The sequence below is a fragment of the Gymnoscopelus braueri genome (genome assembly GCF_963280865.1).
Source record: "Gymnoscopelus braueri genome assembly, chromosome: 6".
Lineage (NCBI taxonomy): Eukaryota > Metazoa > Chordata > Actinopteri > Myctophiformes > Myctophidae > Gymnoscopelus > Gymnoscopelus braueri.
Genome location: NC_137607.1, coordinates 17,909,818 through 17,931,241, shown reverse-complemented (window position 1 = coordinate 17,931,241; position 21,424 = coordinate 17,909,818). Strand labels below are relative to the sequence as shown.

General features: G+C 40.1%; 1 protein-coding gene across 1 annotated transcript in view; it reads right to left on the bottom strand.

Moving 5' to 3' along the window:
* The window catches only part of brinp3a.1 (bone morphogenetic protein/retinoic acid inducible neural-specific 3a, tandem duplicate 1), a gene marked incomplete at its 5' end in the record, with an annotated part of 79,451 nt that extends 58,951 nt beyond the window's left edge, over window positions 1-20,500 (bottom strand). Inside the window, one exon of the mRNA XM_080430337.1 lies at window positions 20,184-20,500. Within this exon, the coding sequence (XP_080286463.1) occupies window positions 20,184-20,500 (317 nt within the window). The remainder of the gene's footprint in view (window positions 1-20,183) is intronic.
* Between the last annotated feature and the right edge of the window lie 924 nt (window positions 20,501-21,424).

Below are 21,424 nucleotides of genomic sequence, written 5' to 3'. Positions count from 1 at the left end.
ATTTGTATTTATTAATTGAAAAAGTGCAGAGTGCCGCGCTATGAACTTGCAGATCTGCTATTTTTGAAAAAAAGCGATTTTTTTTCACTCAAATCTTTGCTTCTGGGGGGGGTCCTGGAACAAAATATTTTGAGATGGGGGTCCGCGGCGAAATACATATCATTTTTGGGGGGTCCTTGACATGAAAAGGTTTGGGAACCACTGATATAGCAACATAAGTTTTTTTTAAAAACGGTTAGGCTTTAAAAGACATTTGTAGAATATATTCATAGATTTGCAAAAAAAAATCACGACAAAAAAAAATAGCAGATCCGCAAGCTCGTAGCGCGGCACTCGGTGCCGCGCTACGAGCTTGTAGATCTGCTATTTTGATAATAGCCAAATAAATCTAAAATGACAGAGATCGAACGGGTTAACTTCTCCTCCCGTGCCAAATAAACAGTATGGTGCATTGCATTCTCCATAGTGTTGAACTGTGCCACGGTACACTCAGCTGAGCAGAAAGAGATACTGTGTGGTGTGACTGGTGAGATAGAAGGCACACACTCTATCGCTTTGTTTTGACCTCAAAATAGAATAAAAAACAAAAACAAAATTGCTACGGAGAAAAGCAGAAAAAATGGCCCGTGGGGAAAGCAAGATTAAAATCAAACTACTGTGTAGACAGCTCAATAAGGAAGATGGAGATAGGAAAACTAAAAAAAAAGGCAAAAAAAGAATCATGGCCCTCCTTTTTGTGGGTCCATGTAATATACTGTGTAAATCGCAGCCCCAACGCTCAAGGTAAACTGAACTGACCTCATTCGTACCCGTGTTGATAAATCAGGTCCAGAACTACGGTGCCACTCCTTTCTTTGTCTTTAGCCAGGTTATTTTTTTTTTTTTTGCCAAAGAAATGTAATTTCTTACTCTTTGTTGATCTTCACTTTGGACCGTGTCATCAGTGTCATTTTTTGTTTCTTTGGCTATTCAAAAATAGCAGATCTACAAGCTCATAGCGCGGCACTCGGTGCCGCGCTATGAGCTTGTAGATCTGCTATTTTTGAAAAAAATCTTTGAATATGTATATCGTTTTAAAGCGAACAACATATTTTCAGATGGGGGTCCGCGGCCAAATACATTTTGGGGGTCCTTGACATGACAAAAGTTTGAGAACCACTGATATTAGAGCAAAGTAAGTTTTTAAAAAAAAACTGTTAGGATTTAGAAGACATTTGTAGAATCCCCCAGAAGCAAAGATTTGAGTAAAAAATGTTCGCTTTAAGAAATATATATATTCAAAGATTTGCAACGATTTTTCAAAAACATTGCAGATCTACAAGCTCGTAGCGCTGCACTCGGTGCTGCACTATGAGCTTGTAGATCTGCTATTTTTGAATAGCCAAAGAAATCTAAAAATTACACAGATTCTTTCCCGGTCTAAACGGGTTAAAGAAAATCTATCCATGCACTGTAGCAAAAACCTTCTAAAATGATAGCCTATAATACATAAGTCCATATTTACTCAACAAGGTTTCAACAAGCTAGGCTGTTGAAAACACAGTACTTGGGTTTTGTAGTGGGCTTGGTTATCCCAGATACCAAAATAACCCATTGTGCAAAATGGTTGGTTTGGGCTCAGAGTTATTTGAAGGACCTCCCTGAAGAGAATTCTGTGAAATAGGACTAAGTCTGCCCTGCCAGCCACGTTCAGTGAAATACTCAACAATATGTATTTGCAAGCATTGTACCAGCCAGGCGCGCGGGAAGTCCTTAATACCTAGGGGGGCTGTGCGTCGGGGGGGACTCCTCGCGCCCGCGCGATTTTTTTGCGATTTTTTTGGGGGTTTTCTGTGTTTTTCCCCACACAAAAAGGCAGAAAGACAGTGTAAACACCAGGTTGAAGTTCATCCATGACCGTAACAGACTGCTATGATCCATAAAATATATATATATTATAAAAAATTAAATAAAATAAAACTTTTTTTTTTTTTTTTTTTTTTTCATCACCAGGGGGGCTGCTCCCATCACCAGGGGGGCTGCAGCCCCCATAGCCCCCCCCTTCCCGCGCCACTGGTACCAGCAGATTACAAATCCTATTATTGTATGCTCCTTTGCTAGTTGTTATAGTTCATAAAGCATTGAATGCTTTAGGGCCAAAATACATCTCTGATCTTGTACCACATCATGAATCATCCAGACATCTCTGGTATAGTCTGGTAGAGGTCTGCTTTCTGTCCCCAGAACTGGAACTAAACGTTGAGAGGCAGCGTTCATTTTGCACCGCAACAAACTCCCAGAAAACGGCATGTCTGTTAAAACTCTTAGTTCTTTTAAATCGCAGCAAAACAATTGCTACTGCCTCTTATTATATTGTTATATCGTTTTTCTGTCTCCGCCAGACCGAAGGCGTGGCCGAGACTATGCTTTGCCGTCTGTCTCTCTGTGAGCAGCTAATCTCCCGGACCGTTGGCCCAATCGCAGCGAAACTGTGCACACACACTCCCTGGATGCCAGAGCTGAACCTCTACTTCAAAATGTTCAGATCGGCCTGTTATAGCGCTACCAGGAGGCCGATTTTTGTCAAACAAATTTTTTGATATTACTACTACAGAATGTGTCCAAACATCACGCACATCGGTACACAGTACTGTATCTCTATAGTCATGTGATCAAGACAGATCTATCAGATTTTTTCATATTCCATCCTGATTGGCTAACATGGGCTTCCAAAGTTTGCAGGATTGGTCCGCTTTGAACAAAATGCCTCAAATCATAAACGCAGCGTCCGATTGCCGTGAAACTTTGCACACACATTCCCACTAGGCTGTGGAAGAAATGCCGCTTGAAAATGTTCAAATCAGCCTCATGGTGATGCTATAACAGGCCGATTTGCGTTCTTACCTATAACTGCACCGATCTGCGTGAAACTTTGCATGCACACTCCCTAGAGGCCAATGAAAAACCTCTGCCCTGCATTTTTCACATCAGACTTTTATAGCGCCACCAGGAGGGCGATTTTTGCAAAACATTTTTTCTTTATATTACTCCTACAAATGTTGTCCAAACATCACACAAATCGGTACACAGTATCTCTATAGTCATGTGATCAACACTGATCTGTCCAATTTTCATATTCCATCCTGATTGGCTAAGATTGCCATCTAAAGTTTGCAGGAGTGGCTCGTTTTGAACAAAATACCTGAAATCATAAACGCAGCGTCCGATTGCCGTGAAACTTTGCACACATATTCCCACTAGGCTGTGGAAGAAATGCCAACCTTTTCACATTGTCCTGTTATAGCGCCATCAGGAGGCCGATTTTTGCACACAAAAAAAAAAGAGTATATATTACTCCTACAAATTGATGTCCAAACATCACGCAAATCGGTACACATGATCTATAGTCAAGTGATCAAGACGGATCTGTCCAATTTTTCATATTCCATCCTGATTGGCAAATTCCTAACATTGCTGGCTCACAACAAAAAGCTCAACAGAAGCTCTGAGGAGCACTTTTTCTAGATGTTCATTATTCTTCTGCACTGTAAGTTTACTCTCTTCGTTTTATTTCAACTTATTTATATTTTCATTTTGGTTGTCTTCAACTATCCTTTTATAATGTGTTCATTATGCTCTGTGCCTTGATGTCTTAATGCTTAATGTTTTATGTAAAGCACTAATTGCCTTGTTGAAACAGATACACTTCAAAGTTACTTCTTAAGTTTTCTTTTACCCAGCTTTTTACCCAGCTTAATGTAATATGACATTGATCCTTCTCGATATGCACACGGCATCAGCAACGGAAAATCATCCCAAACTTAAGAACTCCAAAGACTTTGTGATGATGACATCGAAGAAACTTTACACAGAGCTAATCAACATGCACAGGTTTATGCCAGCTTGAAGTCAAATGCTCAGGGGCACATGTTGACTTTGTTAATTGAGCTACAGTAGTTATGTTCCAGAGACTGTTTGAAATCAAAAGGGAACAGGGTTAGAAAGACGGTAACGGAGGAACAATGGAGGTTGTTTACCCACAGAGAGACCGTGACAGAAAGAAAGATAAGGGAAAAGATGGGAGATAGAGAGTGTGTAATGATGTCGTTAATAGCTGCCATCTAATATAAGTTAACGACCTCGCTGAACGTATCATGAAAGTGCCACCAATAGTGTTCCGACAACATCAAACAAACATCGGGCTATTAATTAGTGGAAATCCCATTAACCATGCTGAAGGGGTCGTATAAACAAGACCACATACCGGTTCCTGCTCATTTCACTTTTTTTCATGCCTTTGATACCGCAAAATTGCTTTCATGTGGATGTTTTAAACAGCTGATGATCCCCTTAACTTGTAATCTTTGATTTTGATTTGGAAACGTGGTTTTCAATCTGCAACATTAATCCCTGTAAGTCATACATGGGGCAACTGGCGGCCCCGTGGGCCACATGGGGCCCCCCACCTTCACTTAATGCGGCCCGCAGGTTAATATATCGGAATACTGATATATTATTGATTTCAGCTGTTACAATTCCAAACATGCAACCATGACCCGCTTTAATTACTTCAGTCTATATTAGTAGCTTAATGACTAATATTACAATTCTGATGTCTTTTTTATGTCCAATGTATTTGTATGTAAGTTCATAAAGTTAGCTAAACTAAATGCATACTTTTCAGGATTCCAATTCAAAAAGAGCAAAAAGAAAATCTGGATTCAAGTAGCCGATCTACAAGCTCTTAGAGCTTTTTGATCGGCTACTTTTGCTACTTTTGTGTGACATAGAATTTTGAAGTAGGCCTACGGCATTAATTAATTTAAATCCCACAGTGTTTTGTCAAATTAAATCAGGGGTGTAAAATGGTGAAAGTTACCTATAGCTGGACAATCAGGTGCTGAGATTTTGCGGTGAGCTTTGAACTAATTGGAAACATCATCCACTTAAGAGTGTTATGGAAGTGTTGCCATTATGTTTATGTCAGTGTTTGTGTTATACATGATGTGGCTTACTAGTTACTACACAAAATAAATGCTACTATAAAAGTAAAGTAAATTATGAGCCACTATTAAAAGTATGACTCATCTGTAAAGCTTTACTATCAAAGTAGTTAGGATTTGGCAGATATGGTCAATCTTTTTTTCTTCTTTTTTTCCCCCCAGATACACACCATATTGTATTTAAACTTCTCCATGTATTTTATCAGGGTACAGTTGTAATGACATACTGTTAAAGGGAATCACTGTACAAATGCCCCTTGTTATCACAGAATTCCCCATGTAGCCTTTAGGGGAAATGTATGTATAAAACAATTTAAGGTAATATGTTGACCATCCCCTGTTGAATATTATTTGGGCGAATTTGACAGCTGACTAATGAAATACTACAAATATTATTAACTAAGCACCACGCCGTTTGTAAAAGTGGTTGAAACGATGTAAAAGGGTGCAATTTGTTAACCCATTAAGACCGGGAACGCATACTGTGTCATTTTAGATGTTTAGCTATAACCATTATTTTATACTTTGGGCCATTCAATAATCGCAGATCTACAAGCTCATAGCGCGGCACCGAGTGCCGCGCTATGAGCTTGTATATCAGCTATTATTGAAAAATCTTGAACATTTGTGTTGAACACATATATTTTTTTGAAACAACATTTTTAACTAAAATCTTTGCTTCTGGGGGGTCCCTGGAACAACCTATTTTGATGGGGATCGGCGGCCAAAAACATATCATTTTGGGGGGTCCTTGACCAGCAAAGAATTGAGCACCACTGATATAGCAACAATAGTTTTTTTTTCAGAAAAATTAAGACATTTGTTGAGACATTTGACACAAGATTTGCACACATTTTCACGATTTTTCAAAAATAGCAGATCTTCAAGTATGAGCTCGGTAGCCCAAAGAAATCTTAAAATGACACAGACGCGTTCCCGGTCTAAATGGGTTAATAAAAAAGCAATCACACTATTGATTTACACCTCCCACAAATGCCACGACGCCAAAGAGAGAGACTATAGACAGCAAGACAGTGGGGAAAAAGGCATGGATTTACAACAGAGCTGTGCTGTCATGAAGGCTGCAGATCCCTCCCTGTGGTATTGAAATTTGTCACGGCCCCGACAGTCTGTTCCTTGCAGACACAAAAACAAGGAGTGCCCGGAATCACTTTGGGTGCATAATGAGGCGTTCCCATTTATTGTTAATGCAGGCACTGCTTACTGAGGAGAGCTCCCAGACACACTCACTGAGTGAATAGCACCGGAGAGACTTGATGAACTCTTCTTGACACTCTGCTGCTGGAGATGATATGATTCCTTCCACTTTAGCACGCACACGCACGCACGCACACACACTTTTCAGGCTTCAAAGGTTCATTAGGGGGTTCTGAACACCTCTCTCACGCACACGCACGCGCACACGCACACGCACACGCACACGCACACGCACACGCACACGCACACGCACACACTTTTCAGACTTCAAAGATGCATTAGGGGTTCTGAACTGAACACCTCTTATTCAGCTCTCTCACGCACGCACGCACGCACGCACGCACGCACGCACGCACGCACGCACGCACGCACGCACGCACGCACGCACGCACGCACGCACGCACGCACGCACGCACGCACGCACGCACGCACGCACACGCACACACACAAGGAGTGCCTGGAAAGCACTCTGGCACAGGCTAAACACACTCACAAAAATACTTATTCTTAGCTAATTGGTTTATACAGTTTAGGATTTCTAAAGCATTGGGGAAAAAAGTCTGGAAAGGTGGTACTGTTCTCACACAATGGATAGTCATTTGATGTGAGGGAAAAGTGAAAAATCTGAAAATGATGCCTTTTAAATACCATATTGGTATTTAAACGTCAACACAACATTCCCTGCCGCATAGCCATAGTTTTTAATAGCCGCACGCACGCACCCACGCACCCACGCACCCACCCACACACACACACACACACACACACACACACACACACACACACACACACACACACACACACACACACACACACACACACACACACACACACACTCTCTCTCTCTCTGTGCGGTGTGGAAGATGCCGCCCTGGATCTCTGCCCCTGATAACACCCCACATCAAACACTTGTCAGAAGACATAGACCCTGCACTGGATGAGGTCCTTGTCATTGTGAAGCAGACGAGGACACTCTACTGCCCCTCATGTCCTGGAGTCTCATTCAACCTTTGACTGCAGTAGAAGGACTCCTGTGTGTCGCCTCAATCAATCACGCCATCCATTCAAGCAATGGGTGGAAAGTAACTAAGTACATTTACTCAAGTACTGTACTTAAGTACAATTTTGAGGTATTTTTGGGCGGTGAAACCGCCCCTATAAGTGAGGTTTGGAAATTTGTACAATTATCTTGGGCAGTGAAACCGCCCCTATAAGTGAGGTTTGGATATTTGTACAATTATCCTGCGCTGTGATTGGCCAATCACAATCTATTCAGGACTGTGATTGGCCAGTGTCACATGACACATGTGCATAGCCCTATATAAGAAACCATAACTTTAAAAAAACCATAAATTTGTTTTTTTAAAGTTATGGTTTCGTCCATCATAAAGAGTGTTTCAATAAATGTATTTATCTTTTGTACATGATTGGTTGACTCCATTCAGTATTGTGATTAGCTAGCAAGACACCGCCCACTTCACACAGGGTGTGATTTTTTACTTTACTGGAGTATTTCCCATTTTCAATACTTTTTACTTCTACTCCATTACATCTCAGAGGCAAATATTTTACTTTTACTCCACTACAATTATTTGAAAACTTAGTTACTAGTTACTTTGCAAATGTAAATTATTATATCATAAGACACACATTAACCCCTTCAGCCATATTTTATACATAGGCTATTTGAAAATAGCAGATCTACAAGCTCACAACGCGTCGCATCGCGACGCGTTGTGAGCTTGTAGATCTGTGAGCTTGTAAATATGTGAGCTTGTAGATACTTTTTGGTACTTTAAGTACATTTTGATGCCAATACTTTTGTACTTTTACTCAAGTACATTTTTAATTTTGGACTTTTAATTGTAACAGAGTATTTGTATAGTGCAGTATTGGTACTTTTACTTAAGTAAAGAATTTGAGTACTTTTTCCACCACTGCTTTTTACATGTCTCTATTAAACCTTTGACTGCAGTAGAAGAACTCCTATGTGTCTCCTCAATCAAGCCACCCATTCAAGTGCTGTACGACAGGCACAACTGTAAGGAGCAGTGAAAACTAAAAGCCTAAAAGCCTATAATTCATATTTCATGTGACAAAGTATAAATTAGACTTGAGTCCCCGCTTTACAGTAATCTGGCTCTGTCGAGTACTAATTCGTGCTTCGTTTAGTTTTATTTCATTTCTTGCACACGGTTCTGTTCTGTTCCGTTCCATTCCATGTCTGTGCATTCTGTAGAACATTGGTTCTCAAAGTGGGGTCCGGGGACCCCCAGGGGTCCTTGGGGGGGTTCCAGGGGGTCCCCAGCAAAATGTTTTAATATAGCATTTTAATCATTTTGACCTTTTATACTTTGGCTATTCAAAAATAGCAGATATACAAGCTCATAGTGCGGCACCGAGTGCTGCGCTATGAGCTTGTAGATCTGCTATTTTGTTTTTTAATCGTGATCATTTTTGCAAATCTTTGAATATATATTTTTCATCATTTGTAACTCAAATCTTTTCTTCTGGGGGGTGCCTGGAACAACATATTTGAGATGGGGGTCCGCGGCTAAATACATATCATTTTGGGGTCCTTGGCATGAAAAGCTTTGAGAACCACTGCTGTAGAATATTCAACATCACGCTAATGTGCTCAGGTGCTTTGTGCTATTTTTCTCTTGGACTACTGGCTTTTTCCTCTTTCTTCACTGACATTTTTATGTCACACAGGAATATACCGTCAAACATGAGGTGACACGACAGACACGTTATTTATGCACAGAGTTTTACCAGGGATATATTGCATCACTATCCATTGTAGACTGACTGTTCTATTCATCCCACATTCAGTGATGGAAAAAGTGTTTTTTTTTTTTAACTTAAGTAAAAGTATAAATACTGCAATATAGAAATACTCTGTAACAAGTAAAAGTCTGGAATTCAAAATGTACCAGAGTAAAAGTACAACATTATTGGCATCAAAATGCACTTAAAGTACCAAAAGTAAAAGTACTCATTATACAGAATGTCCCATTTAAAGTTTTCAAACATAATAACAATCTTTTGAAAATAGCAGATCTAAAAGCTCGAAATGCATCGCATCGCTCACAATGCATCGCATTGTAGATCGGCTATTTTCAAATGGCCGAAATGTACATATGGCTGAAGTGGTTAATGTATGTTTTGTAATAATAATCAAAATCTACAAATAATTGTAGAGGAGTAAAAGTATTTGCCCCTGAGATGTAGTGGAGTAGAAGTAAACGTATTGGAAACTGGAAATACTCAAGTAAAGTATACAATTACCTAAATTTTTTTACTTAAGTACAGTACTTGAGAACATGTGCCTAGTTACTTTCCACCTCTGCCCACATTACTGTGGGTAGATTGCCTACATTTATGTACATTTTGGACAGTTTTTTAATACCTGTTAACCAGTGTTGGAAAAGTTGCTAAAACATAGTAATATATTACTTATTACATATTACTTGTTTAAAAAGTATTATAGTTACTTTATTTATTACTTCCTGCCAAAAGTAATTAGTTACTTTACTAGTTACTGGAAAAAAGTAATATATTACTTTAAGTTACATATTACTTTAGTTACTTTCCAACACTGTGTTGGAAAAGTTACTAAAACATTACTTTCCAACACTGTGTTGGAAAAGTTTCTAAAACATAGTAATATATTACTTATTACATATTACTTGTTTTAAAAGTAATATAGTTACTTTACTTATTACTCCCTTCCAAAAGTAATTAGTTACTTTACTAGTTACTGGGAAAAAAGTTATAATATTACTTTAAGTTAGATATTACTTTAGTTACTTTCCAACACTGCTGTTAATAAACTGTTAATATTCTGTTAGTGCATTTTAGACTACATTTATATCTACACCTGTTAAAAGCTCTTTCACCATGCTAATTCCCAGGCCAAGTGCTATAAGAGCCATGCCCGATTTATTTCTGCTTTTCCTAATCCCTGTGCGTTGCTGTAAGTGTTTTTCTTTTTTCTTTCTTATATTAGTATTATTTGTTAGTCCTATAGCTGTCCAAGTTCTGCTGTAATGCCATGGCAACTGCATTTCCACCGTGGGATCAACAAAGGTCTCTATCTATACGGTCGGTATCTGAACACAGATAAAGGATAACATGCTTTACTTCTGACACTTACGGTACATCACATAATGAACAACAATTACATTGCACAGTTCGGTAGGAGCTGTCACATGTCCCTGCACCATATCATCTTAACCCATTAAAGACCTGAGGCCGATTCTATAAAATATCTCCTAAATCCTAACAGTTTTTTTTTTTTTTTTACTTGCTACTATGTCAGTGATTCTCAAACTTTTTCATGTCAAGGACCCCCAAAATGATATGTATTTGGCCACCGACTCCCATCTCAAAATGTTTTGTTCCAGGGACCCCCCGGAAGCAAAGATTAGAGTTAAAAATGTTTGCTTTGCAAAATATCTATTCGCGATTTTTCAAAAATAGCAGATCTACAAGCTCGTAGCGCGGCACTCGGTGCCGCGCTACGAGCTTGTAGGTCTGCTATTTTTGAACAGCCCAAAGAAATCTAAAATGACACTGATGCTTCTCCCGGTCTTAATGGGTTAATAAACACATTTTCATACCTAATTGAAACCCTTAATCACTGCCTAATTACGAGAAAGGTCTGCTTAGATGACACACAGTCACAGTAAATTGCAGCAGAAAGCGCTGGGAGCGCAAATAAAAGCAGGGGATGAGAAATTGTTCCACAGAGGTGGGATCTTAAAAAATGAATGACCCGTGAATGAAGGTTGAGCTGACATTTTGACTAATAACGCCGCCGTGTGCAAATGCCTTTAATGCTAATTATTCCGGATGTAAAAAACGAAATGAAAACGAGCAGAAAAGAGCATCTCACACAGACACAGACCCACTTTTAGAACATCACCAGCAGTGGTGGAAAAAGTACTCACATTTTTTACTTAAGGACTAAAGTATCAATACTAAAAGTATCCTCATGCGTTGAAGGAAGCATGAGCCCAGTTCGGGGCTCTCCCCAGGCTGGCAGAGGGAGAGTAGTGCCCAGGATTACAAGCTTAGGCATTGGCACTGGGTGAAAAAATAGGGTTACAAAATCGTGGGATAAAGATTTTGAGAAAAAAAAAAAAAAAAAAAAAGTCTGTACAAAGGTTTTGGTATCAAAATGTAATTAACTCATTGAGTGCCATAATTATTAATATCTATTTCTGGCCATTACAATTTTTATTAAAATTTTAAATGTAGTAAAACAAAAGTGCTTAGGAAGCGAGATACAGCCTTTTTCAGTTATAAGTTAAACAAGGAGTGGATGGAGCTGCAAATCTTCAGATAATGATATCTTGGGTTCAGGAAGTTTTTTTTTTTTTCAAAAACACGTGAAACACGTTAATGGCACGTTGCACCATAGCGCTAAAACACGTGAAACACGTTAATGGCACTCAATGAGTTAAAGTACCAAAACTACTCATTAGGGCGCGGTCCCACCACACTTTTATTTTACCTATGGGGCGGAATCTGCCAATGCTTTGTCAAAGCAAATGAGTGGATTCATGGTCTTTCCGCCCCATAAGTCAATTAAAGTTTCCAAGTTGTATAAAAATCCTTTGAAAATAGACGATCTACAAGCTCACAGACGCATTGTGAGCTTGTAGATCGGCTATTTTCAAATGAAATGTATATAGGGCTGAAGTGGTTAATGTATGTTTTGTAAAAATAATCAAAATCTACAAAGTAGGCTAAGGGACCAGTCGAAATTTACATAAGGGGGGGCATGGAGGAAAATAGGGGAGGGTCATGCCTTTCTAATTTTGGTCCAAGGGAGGGTCAGCTAATTTTACTTTGAATCCAAGGGAGGGTCATGCAATTTTGAATTGATAAAATAGTCCGTTTTTTATATACCTTTTTAGTACAGCAGAACAGTGGTCAATGACCCCTCTCCATTTCAAAGGATACAAAGAATTCAAATCAAGTAACACCTTGTCTATTTAGAATCAATGACGGTCGTTAACAAGCCATCAACGCACAGCGAGTGTGAACGACCCAGTCAAATCTATTCAGCGTCTTAACGATGGTGGTTGAACAATTAAGCAAAACTTCAACAGGCGTTATTGGAGAGATGCATTATAGGCCTACTATAACTGGATATTCATAATAATTTGAAGTAATTCTGTGCATGTGATTAATGTGGATCTATATGGACAGTTGTGTATAGATGCCTAGCTCCACAAGTAAAACCAGAAGCATCAGGCCATAATTGATAGCCTAATTTGTTTTATGTAGGCAACAGTGTAGTTGTAGTCACTGTAGTTGATAATTAAAAGGGCAGAGTGACAAAAGTTTTAAACTACTGGTTACCAAATATTCAACTTTTTTCAATCTGACCAGGATTCAATGGGTTTCCCACATGTAATATGAGAACACTATCCATTCTGCTACCACTACTACAGATACACTGTGCATTTAGCAAGACTGACTACACTACAGCAATGTTCTCATCAATGTGGAAAGCAAAACATTGGACATATCAGTTTTAAATGTCATGTTGTATTTGATGGGGAGGGTTAGGGGTGTCAAGAATTTCACAATACGATACATGATGTTGGGCATGATATCGATATGATATATTATTAATGTTCTTTTCTCATGTATCATCAACATTGGCCATCATCTTATAAATAATGTTATAAAGCAAGTTAGAAACAATTACAAAGTGCTTTGTACACACAAATAAATACATTTGTGCAAGCTTAATGGAGAAGTGAAGTTCTCACTAATAAACCCATTGTTTCAGAGGACAGATAGACACTAATATAACAAATATAATATAATATAAGACTGCATAACTATAAATTCCACAAACCTCATATTTTTGTCATCTGGACTTTACCAACCAAGTGCAGCCTAGTTATTTCCAACAGCTAAAAATCTCTATAATAATAATCTCTATAATACCAGATACAGTATAATACAATCTTAGATTAGATGTAGGCCTATTTGAGAGTGCATATGCATGTCACATTAACTAGCGTCAACGAGCATCAGCTGACACACAACACCTCCCCTCTGCAGTGCTTTAAACTGAAAGTGACTGACTGGAGTCTGTTTCATTTCTCTCCAAAATACCTTGAATATGATGGAGGACATGATTAATAATTACTATGATAAGCTTTACATTTCATATCATACAGTAAAAACTCCTAACTTTCACCGGCAAAAAAAAAGAAAGTGTTTTTTTTGTATTAAAAAAACAATTAAAAAAATATTACGATACAGTATGACATCATGACAATACCTATCATCACATTTTAATACCACGATAGGCTATATCGTGACACAATATATCGTGACACTTCTAGGCGGGGAGGGTTACTCTTTTTTTTGTAATCACTTGGGGAGGGTCATTGATTTTTTTTTTTTGTCAAAGGGAGGGTCATGGCATTTTAGATCAGGGCACATACATTTCCTCCATGCCCCCCCTTATGTAAATTTCGACTGGTCCCTAACTAGTAACCAAAAAGTTCAAATTATTGAATTTGCCTCTGAGATGTCGTGGAGCACAGAATTAAAGATATTGGAAATACTCAAGTAAAGTACAAATACCTCAAAATTGTACTTAAGTACAGTAGTTGAGTACATGTACTTAGTTACTTTCCACCACTGATCACAAACCCGGATTATGAGGAACACTCGTAACTTTTCTCTTTTTAATTACACACTATCCATCTTAGTTTATACACTTAACATTCGCTCCTCCAATTAACACCCATTTACATTATTGATGCATGTGCAATAGCATATCTTTTACCAGTAGGAGAGGAGGTGTTTCCTCTATGTGTAATTAAATAGAGTATTTCAGTAATCACAGGTTCACACGGTTTAATAGTGATTGGTGTGGATAGTAAGAGCAGTTGAGGAGATAGATTAGTATGGTGGTATCGACTTGCACTCACATGCAGTAGACTTGGAGATGTATAAGGCAGTGGTTCTCAAACTTTTTCATGTCAAGGACCCCCAAAATGATATGTATTTGGCCGCGGAACCTCATCTGAAAATACGTTGTTCCAGGGACCTCCCAGAAGCAAAGATTTGAGTTACAAATGTTCACTTTTAAACATATATATATTCAAAGATTTGCACACATTTTCACGATTTTTAAAAATCGCAGCACAGAGAGCTTGTATATCTGCTATTTTTGAATAGCCAAAGTATAAAAGGTTAAAGTGGGTCAAATGATTGTGATGCTATGTTAACACATTTTGCTGGGGACCCCCTGGAACCCCCCCAAGGACCCCTGGGGGTCCCCGGACCCCACTTTGAGAACCAGTGGTATAGTAGCTCTGTACGTGTTCTATATCTTTCTGATGTTTTGGAAAACATGAAAATAGGAGACTGTATTCTACACATATTTGCATTCATTATAGAATGAACATGCAGATGTTGTCAGAACTGTGATCCTCACTGAGAGTAGGGATACGAATAGATGCTGTACGAATGATACTCTAACAGACCCAATGCCCAAAATACTTCAAAGGTTATTTCCAGAATGTTAGTGACTATACCACAGCGTGAACACAAGGGCTATAGTGTAGCTGATCTCAAACCACCAAAGCTAAAAAACAAGGTAGGTAGAAGCTCATTCCAATACACAGGGGGGGAGGAGTGGAATAAAATCCCACATGAAATTAAATTTGCCCAGTTTTTAAACCGTTTTAAAATAGCTGTTGAAAAATTGGCTGATGGGCAAGTTAGAATAGAGTCAGGGGCCCCTGGTTGGTTTGCATTGGACCTCGTTGCTATCAGTGGAATTGGGTGTTTTAAATGTAATGTTCTATTTATTTATGTATTTATTTGTCTCATGTACGCTGGTGTTATGACTGTCTATGTTGTTGAATGCTATTACTACAATGATCCTATTTAGTTATAATAGAATAACACATGTGTTTAGATGTTGCTATTGTTTATTTTGGGACCGCAATGGAATCAAGTGTTTCGACTTTTTGTGCCATCCTGATAACTCTACTGTACTATGCACCTCGGTAAATTGTATCATGAATTTATCTAAATCAAATCAAATCATACAATATTGTGGATATCGACTATGTTTTTCAGTAAATTCAGATAAGAGTGAATATAGTAAGTCATTTTTTTTAGCAAAACGGTCGTGCAAAAAAAGGTATACATTTGTCTTAACCCTTAAGACCTGGAACGCATCTGTGTCCCTTCTTGATTTGCGCTAAAAAGCTTTATCTTACACTTTGGCTATTCAAAAATAGCAGATATACAAGCTCATAGCGCGGCACCGAGTGCCGCGCTATGAGCTTGTAGATCTGCTATTTTTGAAAAATCGTGAAAATGTGTGCAAATCTTTAACTCAAATCTTTGCTTCTGGGGGGTCCCTGGAACAAAATATTTTGAGATGGGGGTCAGTGGCCAAATACATATACATTTTGTGGGTCCTTGACATGAAAAAGTTTGAGCACCACTGATATAGAAACCTACGTTTTTTTCAGAAAACTGCTGGGATTTAGAAGACATTTGTAGAATGGGCTTCAGGTCTTGGGTCAGCAGCTCTCCCCTGTGCTATATGAGCAGCCACCAGGGGGGGATAAGGCACTATAGTGACGGACTGTCTCTCCGGTCCCCTCGTCTCATCTCTCCACCAAACCCTCAACTCCCTCGCCTCTGCCCCTGAACGCCAAAGGCCAACGCAGCTCCGGGGAATATTTATGAGTGAAGTAGAGCAATTGGTTTGAAATCATCAGACGGGTGGGCGAGAGCGAGAGAGAGCTAGAGAGAGCTAGAGAGAGAGGGGGAGAGGGAGAGGGAGAGGGAGAGGGAGAGGGAGAGGGAGAGAGCGGCGCTTGTGAAGCTCCAGCTGGCGGTAATGACAGAGGTGGAGTCGGGCTTTTAATATCATTATTTAACCTTCTTTTCACCTTGTGGGTTAATTAAGAGTAATTTCTTATACCATGTACCCATTGCTCTGTGTGTGTGTGTGTGTGTGTGTGTGTGTGTGTGTGTGTGTGTGTGTGTGTGTGTGTGTGTGTGTGTGCGTGTGCGCGTGTGCGTGCGTGCATGTGTGCGTGCGTGTGTGTGTGTACTGGTGTGTGTATTTTCTGATTGCATGTTGCACAGTATAATGTATTGGGGTGGTGTGCAAAGAAACAAAGAAAGAAAGAGAGGGCGGTAGAGAGAGATGCAGAGGCTGTGAGAAAAAGAAAGACGAGAGACAGATCTAGAAGGAAAGCAAGTGATGTTCTCTGTAGTAAAGATGGAAAAATGTGGACAGAGTTAGAGAAGGACAGAGGGAATGGGAGAGATAGAGATATGGAGCGTTGTACACAAATAGACCATGCATGTTTCTACACAGTGAAATCCTTTTTTCATCTGTAACTCGGAGACTGTATAAATGGAACCAAATCCATTTGGTTACATTTTACAGTCTCCAAGTATTTTACTGTGTGTGTGTGTGTGTGTGTGTGTGTGTGTGTGTGTGTGTGTGTGTGTGTGTGTGTGTGTGTGTGTGTGTGTGTGTGTGTGTGTGTGTGTGTGTGTGTGTGTGTGTGTGTGTGTGTGGTGGACAGTGGTGTAAAGTAACTAAGTACATTTACTCAAGTACTGTACTGAAGTCAGAAGAGAATTCATTTACGGCAAGCTGTTTTGGTGACATGAAATAAGGACATTTTACACTGTCTAATGCTCAGCTACACCATCCCACTCACGCTCCTTATATATATTATGTGCGTATCACCAGTGGTGTAAAGTAACTAAGTACATTTACTCATGTAAAAATGTTTGGGTATTTTTACTTTACTTGAGTATTTCCAATTATCAGTACTTTTACTTCTACTCCACTACGTCTCAGAGACAAATGTTGTACTTTTACTCAACTACAATTATTCGAAAACTTTAGTCATTACTTACTTTGTGAGAGAGAGAGAGAGAGAGAGAGAGAGAGAGAGAGAGAGAGAGAGAGAGAGAGAGAGAGAGAGAGAGAGAGAGAGAGAGAGAGAGAGAGAGAGAGAGAGAGAGAGAGAGAGAGAGAGAGAGAGAGAGACAGCGAGAGAGAGAGACCTGGGGTATAAGACGAGTTGCACTACATTCTCCATCTGTGTCTGATGGCTGAGTCACCCTCATGTCAGCCGCTAAATGCCAGTGTCAGTCAGAACCCTGTTGAGCTGCCATCAAGCACTCTAGTCGTCAGTTCCAGCCGCTCTGACAGCCTCTCACACTAGTATCACACTCTTCACCGGTGGATCAAAACACTCACCTGGCGCATAGAGATACTGTACAGTATGCACCCGCACAATACAGAGGCTCTCACACACTGTCTATTGACAACAGACATAATTCACAGCAACCGCACATTGGCCACACTTGTGCACTTGTGATGCACACAAACAACACACTTACTGCTGTAAGTGTCGTAAAGGTTAATACAGAGGATGCACACAGACACACTTCTGTGTTAACGCTGGCACGTAGGGTGGGGTGGGAACTCTGGCCTGCACACTCTCTCTGTCTCTCTGTCTCTCTGTCTCTCTGTGTCTCTGTGTCTCTGTCTCTCTGTCTCTCTGTGTCTCTGTCTCTCTGTCTCTCTGTCTCTCTGTGTCTCTGTCTCTCTGTCTCTCTGTGTCTCTGTGTCTCTGTCTCTCTGTCTCTCTGTCTCTCTGTGTCTCTGTGTCTCTGTGTCTCTGTCTCTCTGTCTCTCTGTGTCTCTGTCTCTCTGTCTCTCTGTGTCTCTGTCTCTCTGTCTCTCTGTCTCTCTGTCTCTCTGTGTCTCTGTCTCTCTGTCTCTCTTTCTCTCTTTCTCTCTATCTCTCTCTCTCTCTCAGGCAAAAGAGAAATAATGAAGTCAAAATAGCAACGCCTAAAGTATTTATACACCGAAGCTTAACCCTGATTTTCGATGTCTCGCACCAACGATACCAGATCTACAAGCTCACATTGCATAATTGCGAGCTTGCAGTCTACTATCTTCGGTGGCGAGCAACTAAGTATTTAAATCTGTAGGAACCATTATGTTCCGGCATACAGAAAATTAATTAATTCAGTACAATGTGATGAGAGTTCCCTTTAGGAGAGGCTTTTAACATTTCTGTTAAATGTTAAATTATGTATTTTATCATCAGAATCAGTTAATGATTGCATTACGTTTAGCAGCTATTAATCTCATGACACCAACATGCAGTAGGCCATGAGCTGCGCTGTGGCACATAACCCATACCATTTAATGTCACCTTTGTTTATTGGTAGAAACATGTTTTTCACCAGTGGTCCTTGAAGGGGTACCACCAGGGGGTCCCCAGCAAAATGAGTCAATATAGTGTCGCAAACATTTTAACCACTTATTTTATATTTTATACTTTGGCTATTCAAAAATAGCAGATCTACAAGCTCATAGCGAGGCACCCTGGCACAAAATATTTTTTAGATGGGGGGGGGGGGGGGGGGGGTCCGCAGCCAAATATACATATCATTTTGGGGGTCCTTGACATGAAAAAAGGTTGAAAACCTCTGATCTATTACATTCTATGTTGAATCTTTTAAAAAAAACGGGCCGGTAAATGTCACCTCGGCATGCTTCAAAGCCGACACGTACTGTAACTACAATGCTTCCAAGTCACACCCACAAGTACTACACAACACACACACAATTCTGATGCAAGCCCCCTAACACCCCCCCCCCCCCCCCCTCCATCCCCATCCACCCTCTGTTGCACATCATCTGGCTCCGTCAGTTATCTTTGACATCCTGCTGCTTCAACCAAAGCCCCTCCTGCGGTACCTAGCCTGCTTGAAGTCTGTTACTGATATGCAAAGTTCTGGCGTTTGGGACCAAAAAAGAAGCAACTGTGAGACTCTCTCTCTCTCTCTGAAAGCGTACAAATGGAACCCAACGTGGACCCGGAACTTAATAGGGACCATTTTGGTTAAATGTGTGCACTCTCAAGAGTTACAAATGGATGAACGAGCTACTAAGGACTTTACATGTGTACACATTCCTTTACATGCAAAAACTCTCTTATGTCATCGTCCCTCAGCACAAAACCCTTGATTCCACACATTGCCACACCTACTAAATATGCATCTTTAGGCTATCTTTAAAGGGATAGCTCACCCCCAAAATGACTTTTTTTCTATTGATTACTCACCCCATGGAGTCTTGAATTCATGGAGATTTTTTCGTTTTTGTCGCCAGTCGTCAAATTATTGGCTTAGGAATGCGACAAAAACTAATAATTGATAATTAAAACTAATAATAAATCTCCATGAATTCAAGACTCCATGAGGTGAGTAATCAATAGAAAAAGCGGGTAAACTGTTCCAGTATGTGATTTGATTTCTCGCCCACTTTCTCTCTGGCTTTACGTCAAGCTGCTTATTTTGCTCTCAGCTAAAATCACATGATTTCAAATTCAAACATTACATAATCTGGTTCTGACTAATTTCATTAGATCCTTCAGAACAGTGGTTCTCAACCAGTGGTCCGGGGACCACCAGTGGTCCTTGAGGGAGTTTCCAGGTGGTCCCCAGCTAAATGATAGAGAGTTGGTAACCACATGGATCCTTAGAGATCTTTAACTCTTGAGAGCGTAAAATGAAACCAAATGGACCCGTAAGGGTCCATTTGGTTTCCTTTTACGCTCTCAAGAGTTACATTATTGTTAAACATCTGCATGACTTAATTGACAAGAAAACTACACAATTAGAGAATGTAGAAGAACTGCTATTTTGACAATCTTATCCAATGATAACAAAATATTCAAAATGTTGAGTCTGAGAGGCTAAATCTCATCAAACGGTGGTCCGTGGCTCAAAAAAAATGCAGAATAAATAATAGACCTTGATATGAAAAAGGGTTGAAAACCACTGCTTCAGAAACACTGTCTTTCCGTACGGCTATGATGACAACTGTAGGTCCGTCTCCTCTGCATCGCTGGTCACAGGCTTATAACTCACCTGTATATCTTGTACTTGGTGGTGAAACCCTGCTGGTAGCGCTCGGTGAAATCCACAAACTCCTGGGCGTGGTGGAAGGGTCCCTTATCGGACAGGAGCCAGCCCAGGGGTCCCGAGGTTCCCGTTCCGCCGCCGCTGAAGCCAGCAGCGCCCGAGGAGGAGGCAGCCGTATCGGCCGCCGCCGCCGCCCTGCTGGCCCCTCGTGACACCGACGCGTAGCACTGGAGGAGCAGGCTTAGTGTTAACCACCACCTCCTCCATAGAAACATGAGGGCCACCAGTCTAACGGAGCTGCAGGAGCTGCACCGGCCGCTCATGCTGCTTCCCCCCCCGGCCCCGAGTACTCCTCATCTTCTTCTCCCCACGATCTGAAATAATCCTGGGTGGAGGAGGAGGAGAGGGAGGAGAGAGAGAGAGAGGAAGAACAAGGGGGAGTCAAGGCTGGGCAGAGAGAGAGAGGACACCTATTGTTTCTTTCTTTCTCCACTTTTTGTGGGTGTTAGAGTTATAGGGATGGGACGATAATCGTTATTATCGGTTATCGTATCGCAGAGATTTGAAGTTATCGTGAAATTGTCCTCCATCATACACTAGGATGAATTAGCTTTGGTTGAGCTGCAAATTCAGTACAACTTCCAAAAATAGCAGATCTACAAGCTCACAACGTGTGAGCTTGTAGATCGGCTATTTTTGGCGAACGTACCCCCCAGAATAGGGATGCATGCTTGGGGTTCAATTGGTTAACAAAAGTGACATTTTCAAGTTTTAAGCATATTTTGATTATCACGATAATATATCGTTAATCGCAATTATTTTTGCCACAATAAACGTGACATGTAATGTTCCTATCGTCCCATCCCTATTAGAGAGCAAGAGGGTGAGATTGAGATATAGCTACATGGAGAGAAAGAGAGAAACAGTGAGGTACAGTTTGGAGAGTCATTCATGCACTTTCTATTCCTGTTGGTTCAAACAATAATGATTTGAAATAATCAGTCACTGATGTTGCAAGACTTATAGGCTAATTTTGTTTAATTAAAATGTAATATGTCACATCTTTAGACCAAATGGTGCCCTAAGGAAATCTCCCTTTCTGCCTTTTAGTCTTAGCTTAATGTTTTTTACTCTTTGCACAATTTTTTTCTTTTAGCAATTTCTCTCTCCTAAAAAAGTTGTTTATTTGGATTTGTTTTGTAAAACGACTTCGGAAGAAAAGTGTGTGATCTATTATTATTGTTATT